This window comes from Trachypithecus francoisi, unplaced genomic scaffold (genome assembly GCF_009764315.1).
Source record: "Trachypithecus francoisi isolate TF-2019V2 unplaced genomic scaffold, Tfra_2.0 Lachesis_group2, whole genome shotgun sequence".
Classification (NCBI taxonomy): domain Eukaryota; kingdom Metazoa; phylum Chordata; class Mammalia; order Primates; family Cercopithecidae; genus Trachypithecus; species Trachypithecus francoisi.
Window position 1 is genome coordinate 80,991,195 of NW_022681465.1, and position 10,195 is coordinate 81,001,389.

Here is a 10,195-nt window from a genome sequence, read left to right on the forward strand (position 1 = left end):
TTGAATCATAAAATCTGGCCTTAGTGGACTGGCATTGTGATACGGCAAAAATTGGTTGTAGCTGAGTAGAGGCATTCTCTTTAGATGGAGTCTGTGAGCTCTAATTTGCTTTCTGGCTTATTTCATTCATTTGTAATCTACCTGAATTCTACAGGCATTCAGGCTTACTACCCCTATTCTGGTATATTCTCTAGCCTTACTAGTTTACCCTAATCTTTACTGATAGTTAAGGCTAAAAGAGTTTTTCTCAATCCAATTAGTCACAGAACAGCAGAATCCTTTTTTCCCCCTGACTCTTAGGATGAGCTCTTGTTGCAAAGTAAATGTATTCTTGTGGTGGCCATAATCCAAAGTTAGCTACGTTCACTCACTTGTTCAACAGAAAGTCAAGTACTTATCATGCGTCAAGCACCGGTGATATAGCAACAAACAAAATGGACAGAAATTCCTGTCTTCATGGAGTCTCTATTCTAGTAATCTCCTGTCTCAGTTTCCAGACATTTATTGAGTCTGCTTTTGTTCTACACATGAAAATCTGTTTCCTGGTATCCTTTTTCTAACAGCCTTTATGGTAGTCTTCTGCTGTGCTTTCTTAACTCCTTCAAGGCACCAAGCCCTTTTATCTTCAGTTCTTCCTCTAATCCTGCTGCTAGAATTTCCTACTTTCCATACCTTCTTACCAGTGAGTTGCTGTATCCATTTATTCCTGGCCATTGTTTCTTCTCAGACAAACCATTATGCCTTGAATATTTCATCACAGTTCACTTACCAGAGCCAAAAATTTAACATAGGAATTCATAAAGCATTGATTAAGAGACAAGTTCCCTCCCTCCCCTGCAAAACGAGCTTTTTTTCTAAGAGAATCCCTCTTCAAGTTACTTCCCAGTTTTTCTTCTGCCTTGCAGTAGTATCATTCTCCAATAGGTAAAATTATTCACTGTCTCTCACTGTTCAAACCTCTGCAGTCTGATCTCCCTAATTATATTGATACTATTTTTGTGACTGATGTTCTTCCGATTTTTAAATTTATCCTCCTAAATCTCATTTTAAAACTTTGAGCATGGTAGGATCTATTCAGTTTGTAAGTCCCCATGTGCCAGGTCCTGTGCTAGGTGCAAAGGTACCTTTTTAGTCTATCAGAAGCTCCCTCTCATTTTTATAAGAACTAAGTATTTAAGGTATAAATTTTGTTCTCTCTCTGAGCGTAATCTCCTTCATTCCCAAGACTCAGCAATGATTATCCTCTTCCAGATTTCAACCTATGAATTTATTCTGTAGCATTTGTTGTTGTGAGCACCTCTTCTCCCCTACCTCTTTGGCTTCTGTGGCAGTGCTTTCTTTATCCTCCCAATTTGCAGATTATTCCTTTTCCCCTCAGATGACTGTTGGTGATGTTCTTTCTTCCATTTTATTACCTCCTTTGCTAATCCTACCTATTCCCTAGAATTTATCACTTATGTGCTAATAACCCTCACATCTTATTCTTCCTTTGAACTCGAGGCATACATTTTCATTTGTTTGACCACTTCCTGAGGACCTCACATTCAAATGCAAGTATAAAATCTATACACAGTATAAAAGTTATTTTTCTCATGCGAATCTCTTCTTTCTAACTAGCTGCTTACACTAAGAGCTTGGTGGCATATTGACTCACCTGTCCTGCACACCCTTGCCTTAGTTCAATCCAGCTAGCTAAAGTAGTCTTGACTGTATTCACTCTCTGTAGTGTCTGATCAGTTTTCTTTTATTCCCACTGTTTTGTAATAGGTTCTCATCTCTTGACAATGTATATAGAGTACTTACCATGAAAAAGTACATTTTCTAATTGATATTGCTCCCAATCTCCCATAGAATTCTAAGAAAAATAAAACTTGAAAATATCCCTGTTTGGAAGCCATTTGATTCCACATTGAAGACTGAAGAAATTTGTGGCTTTAAAAAATCTGGTGCTAGAGAAGTAATGCAGGCTTTGATTCAAACACGTTGGAGTGCCTGTCCCAAATACTCTATCCTTCCTTTTTTGCTTAAAATGGCAGGCTCTGGATCCTCTGTTCTGCTATATTCAGAGCAGTTCTACTTTCTTCTTTTACTTATCAGATTTTACATTTTCTTAAAAGAGAGTTCTGTTGATTTAAAAAAAAAAAAAAAAAAGGATTGCAAATCAGTGTTCTAAGCAGCATTTTTGCCACAAAGAATGACATTTGATGGAAACAGGAAATTAGTACCTTCAGCTGGGACCCCTACCTTTGCCTTTCTCCTATTCCTTGTCATTAATAGTGGTAGGATACTACAAGTCTATAAAACTAACAACTGTATATCAAAAACTTAAGACTAGTTTTTAGTTATGAAATTCCCACATGTATGTAGTTAACATTAAGTATATGAATGTGTACAATTATGCCTAACTGCTTTCACAATTTTATAATGTCAGTATTTATAATGGGAACATTTTCTCACTCTAGAGGTAAGTACTGTTGTCTCTTGTTTTCTTAAATGGTTATATGATATTCCATTATACAGATACATGATAATGTATTTAACCAATTCCTTGTTAATGGATTGTTACATGGATTTTTTGGCAATGAACATCTTTGTACATAAAGTCAAAATTGGGTTTTAAGCTTTTGTCATTTATTTTGAGTTTCACATAGAAGTTAAAAGTATAGGCTTTGTTCTGCCCCCAGTTCTAACTTGTTTTGTGACCATGCACAGTCACTTAAGTTGGTGCATGGTCCTTCCTTGCTCAAACCCTCTTCCCCATCCTGTTTTTCCTACTCCCTTAAGAACCAGTTTCCTTAATTTGGCCCCCAAAGCCCTCTAAGATCTCTCTCCTTATCTGCTTCATTGACCTCATTAGTTACCACCCTTCCTTAGCTTCTGTATTCTAGTTATTGTCTTTGTTTTTCAAAGCTATTAGGCCTCCTTGGGGCCTGTGTGCTTTTTATGCCCTTGGAAAGACAGAGAATGTCTTTCCTTAGATATTTGTATGGCTGGATCTTTTTTTCTTTCTCAGTTTATATATTAACTCTAAGAATCTTTCCTTGGCTTTTTGCTTTTTATTCATTTATTTTTATTTTATTTTTTATTTTTTTGTAGTACATTTCAGCTTCTAAATATGTCTTCCATCATGGGTGATGAGCTCCATGAGAGGGGAGCCTTGTCTGCTTTATTCATGTCATGGCAGTATCCCATCCCAAAACAGTCTTTGGCACTTAATAGGCACTCAGCAGCCACACCATTTTGAATGAATAACCAAAATGACTTAACTACTCTGTGCCTGTTTCTTCTGTGAAGGGAGGAGGAGAATGCTTACCTCAAAATTTTGTAGGTTAAACAAGAGGCAGGCAAAGCCCTTATGGTGTCTATCACGTATGTTATATGCAGCTGGTGGCTATTAGCTTATTAATTGGAGTACCATCCTAGGTGCCAAGAAATACAGCTTTGTATCATTCTTTTTGGATGCTTTTTATACTTTAGCCCATTTATGTATGAATATATGGTTGTTGCGTTTGGAATATGACTCAGTATTCTCCTGGAAATTTAAAATGTAATTCATTTGTTGAACACTTTGTGCTTTACTATGTGATCTTCACCAGTCTAGGCAAATTTGATTAATTCACTTAATCCTCAGAGTCATAGCTATAATATCTATGATTAGTAAATAATTTCATCAATATTAATACCTCCTATTATAGTAGAGTGTTTAACTTGGGTTCAAATGTGTGACAAAAATTTAATGTATTAGAGTTTATCTATCCTTCTATTCAATGAACACTGTACGTGAATGAAAAAGGCACACGAATCTGCTATTTCTACAGCTGGTTTTACTTCCTGAGTGCCTCCTATAGTACAGGCAACTTTTGCTAAGTATCCCTTCAGTCTCTAAAGATACATAGGCCGGGCATAGTGACTCTCACCTGTAATCCCAGTGCTTTGGGAGGCCAAGGTGGGTGGATCATTTGAGGTCAGGAGTTCGAGACCATCCTGATCAACTGGTGAAACCCCATCTCTACTGAAAATGAAAAAAAAAATTAGCTGGGCATCGTGGTGCATTCCTGTAGTCCCAGTTACTCCGGGAGGCTGAGGCAGGAGAATTGCTTGAACCTGGGAGGCAGAGGTTTCAGTGAGCCAAGATCTTGCCACTGTACTCCAGCCTCGGCAAAATAAATAAAGCAAAAAATAAAGATACATAAAAAGTGTACGACATGACCTCCAAATGGTGGTCATTTGAAGTGGTAGCACTATAGTGGTCCGTTTTCATGCTGCTGACAGAGACATACCTGAGACTGGGAAGAAAAAGAAGTTTATTTGGACTTACAGTTCCACAAGTCTGGGGATGTCTCAGAATCATGGCGGAGGTGAAAGGCACATCTTACATAGAGCAGCAAGAGAAAAATGAGGAAGAAGCAAAAGCAGAAACCCCTGATAAACCCATCAGATATCTTGAGACTTACTCACTATGACAAGAATAGCATGGGAAAGACTGGCCCCATTGATTCAATTACCTCCCCCTGGGTTTCTCCCACAACACATGGCAATTCTGGGAGATACAATTCAAGTTGAGATTCAGGTGGGGACACAGCCAAACCATACCAAGCACCAACAGTAGAGGAACAACTGGACAATTGGCAGTGTTGGTCTTTCTCCTAAGACCGTGTCCTGGGCCAGGCGCGGTGGCTCACACCTGTAATCCCAGCACTTTGGGAGGCCGAGGTGGGCGACACCTGAAGTCAGGAGTTTGAGACCAGCCTGGCCAACATTGTGAAACCCTGTCTCTACTAAAAATACAAAAATTAGCTGGGCATGGTGGCACATGCCTATAATCCCAGCTACTTGGGAGGTTGAGGTACAAGAATAGCTTGAACCCCGGAGGTAGAGGTTGCAGTGAGCCAAGATCACACCACTGCACTCCAGCCTGGGCGACAGAACAAGACTCTGTCTCAAAAAAAAAAAAAAAAAAAAAGACATTCTCCGACACGGAACGTTTCTAAGGGTGTTTTGACCACGTATGACTTTTTTTTTTCCTCTGTGTACTCACTGACTTTAGAACTTAACCCCTTCACAAAATGCTTCTGTTTTGTAGTCATAACTTTTTTATGCCATTCTCCTGCCTCAGCCTCCCGAGTAGCTGGGACTACAGGAGCCCGCCACCTTGCCTGGCTAGTTTTTTTGTATTTTTTAGTAGAGACGAGGTTTCACCGTGTTAGCCAGGATGGTCGTGATCTCCTGACCTCGTGATCGGCCCGTCTCGGCCTCCCAAAGTGCTGGGTTTACAGGCTTGAGCCACCGTGTCCGGCCGATGTGACTTTTCATTTGACTCTGTTTGGAGAAGGTTAAATTTCATCAAGCAATATAGTTATTATTAGATTTTAACTGTTTGGTAAAGTTTAAAGCGCTTTGGGTGATGTTCCAGGCATTGAGATGTGAAAGTTGCTGCCCAAGTCTATTATCTTTTGTAAAACTTACCCACTCAGCCTCCTGCCATTAATGAAAAGGTTGGGAACTGCCAAAGGTGATGGTGGAAACAACATTAGCTGGAAACTACTGCTGCTATCAAGGTTTTGTTAGAAACCTGGATGTAGCAGCCAAAAAGGTCTCCTTCCATTTACACCATAATGAAATTTTAGTTACTCGAGCAACTTTGTGCATTTCTTTGCCCTTGGGGATTAACAGATGATAAAACTTATTAGGTTTTTGGTTTTTTCCCCCCCAATAAAAAAGTTGTCAAACATCTGCAGAAATACAGATGGTATAATGAATCCTCATGGCCTCAACAGTAAGCTACATGTGGCCATTCTTGTTTTTATATCCCTAGTCCATACTTCCCCTTCCATTTTGAAGCAAATCCTAGATCTTATTTCATTCGTAAATAGATCAGATTCTTAAGTTTTATATTGGCACTGTAGTGATATATTGGTTTAAACTTTATTTCTCAGCCGTCTTAGAAGTTGACCTAGAATGAGAAGACAATTCCCTATTTGGCTAAACAGAACCTTTCTGCTGTTAATATTATAACATTTCAGCTTTTAGGCAAGGAAGAAAAATAGCTCAATTGACAATTTCATTGATGAACATAAATTTTTATCATGTGAAGGATCTTTAAAAAAGCATTTGTGCTAGAGACATACCACTTTGTGTGTTTCAGCCAGTTGCATAGATTAAAATATTTTTTTTCATTTTTGATCCATAGGAATCCTATGAGGATGGTTGTGAGGATTATCCTACTCTGTCAGAATATGTTCAGGATTTTTTGAATCATCTTACAGAGCAGCCTGGCAGTTTTGAAACTGAAATTGAACAGTTTGCAGAGACCCTGAATGGTTGCGTTACAACAGATGATGCTTTGCAAGAACTTGTGGAACTCATCTATCAACAGGTATGTTGGCTTATAGCATGGAATGACCTTCAGATAGCTTCCTTGAAGCCCAAGGATAGTGGCTACTCCTTGAGGGAGACCAGATTCATGATCAGCTGCCTCCACACTTAACTCTTTATAGTTTCTGGGAGTTCTAAGTCTGTCTTGTATAAAATTCCTGTAGTTAGGGATCGAAGGGCAGAGCCAGACTGGATTGCAAGTTCACCTGTGTAGTCAAGGTTCTATAGGCAGTATTCACCTGTTTGGCCAAAGCTCTATACAGGCAGTATAGTATAGAAGGTGATATGGGCACTGAAAAGGAAGACTACATAAGTGCCACCCACCCACCCAAACCCTGCCCCTTGTTTTGCAGGCTCTTAGATTAGCAGTACCAGAAAAGACTGCAATTCTTTTCCCCTATGTGTCGAATTGAATAGTAGTATTAGAGTAGGGGAGGAAAAAAATTAAGAGAATTTGCTTGCCTCATAAATAAGTCTTTAAAAAAAGAAAGACCATAAAACGTCCTGTCTTGAGTCTTAACATTTCTGCTTGTCTTTGCTTTCTTTTAAAATTTAAGGATTTCATCTTAATTCCTTGAAAATCTAATTTAGTCAGTTGAAATTGTTTCATTATACAACATTTAGTTTTGATCCCAGCATATTGGTCATTAACATATTAACACTTTTTTTTTTTTTTTTTTTTGGATATGGAGCCTTGCCCTGTCTCCCAGGCTGGAGTGCAGTGGCGCAATCTCAGCTCCCTGCAACCTCCACCTCCTGGGTTCAAGCGATTCTCCTGCCTCAGCCTCCCAGGTAGCTGAGATTACAGGTGTACACCACCATGCCCAGCTAATTTTTGTATTTTTGATAGAGACAGGATTCCACCATGTTGACCAGGCTCGTCTCGAACTCCTGACCTCAAGTGATCAGCTTGCCTTGGTCTCCCAAAATGGTGGGATTATAGACATGAGCCACACCTGGCCTCATTAATGCTATTTTAAAAGTGAAAAATACAGTAGACAACACTGGCTTAACACAAACTTTCTTAGTGTGAGACTGGTCAAAAAAAATGGGCCATGATCAGAAATGTAAACTTTAGGTTCTTTAATTCATTGCTACAAGAGCAACTCAAATTTGGAATATATGGAAGGTAGATTATAATGCAAATTAATGATTATTTTCTATCCTAATGTTTCATTTGGCCGCTTTTCCAAGTTATTCTGGATGGTTACTGGACCCCAGGACTACCTAGCCAACTGTCAGGTTTGAGGAAGTACCTGAGATGTTAGGAAGACAGAACTGCACGGTTTGTTCTCATTTCTGCTTTTTGCCGATAAATGGATTGAAAAGGAATATGAGATAAGAAAATGAAACAAATATATTTATTTCTTGTTGCCTTTCTGGCTTCCTCCACTATTCAGTTTCAGTTACTCAGTAGTCTGCATTATACTTATTCAGGGCTGGACAAAGGGTCGGTAACCTGAGATAAGCTTCAACTATTTCTCTGATTGTCAAATATGTAGTCAATATATATAATGTTTTAATATTCTATGATCAATGATGCATAGGTTTATCAATAGCTGCTAAGTTTCATTGAGGTAATTTATGGAAATGTACTCATAGCCACCAACAACAAGGACGTATTATAAAAGATGACAGATTAAACACACATTCAGCTTTGATATCTCCCAAACACCACTAAAATGACACTATGGGGATTTTTAGAAGGCGGAAGCACATAAGGACAGAGAAGAGGAAAAGAAAAGCACTAGTTTTGAAGACTAGAAAGCAGGTGGGTGAGTGGTACCTGACTTGGCAGATCCAAGCCAGTGGTGGTAAAGCTGAGAATCACCCTGATTTGCAGTGCAAAACCTAAAAGGTTCTAGAATAAGGATGGAATGAGGCTAAAAGGATTGCTTGAGAATCTAAAAAGTTAGACCATCTAGATCTTTTTACACTGACCAGCCAGTTTGAAATTTTGTTGTAACCCTTCTTATGAAATTAACAAAGGAGGTACTCTGTCAAAAAGAGGAATTATGCCACAGATGAAGATATGGGAACTAGGAAAAGGAACTTTACAGGAGAGACTAAGTGAGCTGTCCAGATGATGGTTTAAAGGAGATCTCAAAACAACGGCATACATAGTAGGTCTGAAGCAGCCAGGCTTCACTGGACTAGGTCAGAAGAATCCAGGAAAGACTTCCATAATAAGATGAGCACACCTGCTGTAAGATATGAGAAGAAATTTACAGACTAGTGAGTTTAGGGATAAATCAATGAGAAGAATATAAAAATGTAGGAAAAACTGAGTCTAGGGAAAACAAAGTTGTGCAAAAAAAAGTAAAAGCAGTGTAATGCAAGGTTCAGCTATAAATGAAAACACAGCAAATGAATAAAATCATAACCATACTGTGATAGTAGGAAACAGTAGAGTGGGGTGAAATTAAGCAGAGTGAAAGCTAAAAGCTCATCTTCCATGATGGGAAATTATCAGTCGAGTATCCCTTATCTGAAATGCGTGGGATTTCAAGCGTTTCAGATGTTGGGTTTTTTTAGATTTAGCTTATACAGTATATAATGAGACACCTCAGGGAGGGTACCTGAGTATATTACAGCTGAAGGGGGTTGACAGGGTCTTTTTTCCTTTGGGGATGCTGAATAAATTACGTGTTGTACACCTGTGTTTTGACTGACCTGTCACATGAGGTCAGGTGTGGAATTTTCCACTTTTGGCATTATGTGGGCACTCACATTTTCTGATTTTGGAGGATTTTGGATTTTTGAACTAGGGATGCTCCAGTTGCGGTAAGAAATAAAAAAGCTAAAATATCTAAACTGAAAAAGTATGTAGTGTGGAGATAACGCGGGTTAAAATATTTTTAGCTGAAGGAGTCAAAAGTGGTTGTCTTTGGGAGTAAAACTGGTGTGTAAGTAGGGATGCAGGAAACTGTTGAATGAAAAACCTTGTGGAACTTGTCTTTAAATCATGTGTTATAACATTAAAAAGAAGCTAAAGGAAAACATGCAGTGCCAATAATGAGAAAAGTGTAAGTATGAACTTTAAGTCTTGGGTACCAGCTAAACACATGATGTCAGGAGAAATCACTTTTTCTCCCTTAATGTGACATGTACTGGCCCCATGTGAGCAAGGAAATAATTAAAAATAAAAATTACTAAGTAGACCCAACATAGGGTCAGAGGGGCAGCAGGACATTTGTTAGATCTCGATTCTATGTTCGATTACCTTTGTGGCCAAGTCCCGTAACTTTTTCTTTTTTTCTTCTTTTTTTTTTTTTTAAAGACAGGGCTTTGTTTTGTCACGCAGACTAGAGTGCAGTGGCGTGACCACAGCTCACTGCAGCCTTGAACTCCTGCACTCAAGTGATCATTCCACCTCATCCTCCAGTGTAGCTGGGACTACAGTGCATGCTGCCGTACCCAGCTAATTTTTTAAAATTTTTATAGAGATGGTAGTCACACTGTGTTGACTAGACTGGTCTTAAACTCATGGCCTCAAGCAATCCTCTGACCTTGGCCTTCCAGAGTACTAGGATTACAGGCATGAGCCACTGTCCCCGGCTTCTTAATCTTTTAATGTGTGTTTTCTTACCTTATATTAGATTGTAAACTTTGTTCTCTACTATTCTTTAGAAATTGCTATTAAACTTGCTGAACACTGCTTCGGTTATATCACACAGTCTTTGATGTGTAGTGTTTTCTTACTTTTTTTTTTTTCTAAGTAGCTTAGCTGTTTTCATTTCCTCTTTACCCAGTCATTCTTGGAGTGTTAAGTGTCAGTTGCTTGTGCCAGGTACCATTAATCACCTCTTTAAAGTCTAAC

At 38.8% G+C, this 10,195-nt stretch overlaps 1 protein-coding gene across 2 annotated transcripts in view; it reads left to right on the forward strand.

Moving 5' to 3' along the window:
• Nucleotides 1–10,195, forward strand: part of PAIP1 (poly(A) binding protein interacting protein 1) — a 31,586-nt gene that overhangs the window by 3,203 nt on the left and 18,188 nt on the right. For both annotated transcript variants that reach the window (XM_033179529.1, XM_033179528.1), the window contains exon 3: nt 6,191–6,376. In XM_033179529.1, coding sequence (XP_033035420.1) covers nt 6,191–6,376 — 186 coding nt within the window. The remainder of the gene's footprint in view (nt 1–6,190; nt 6,377–10,195) is intronic.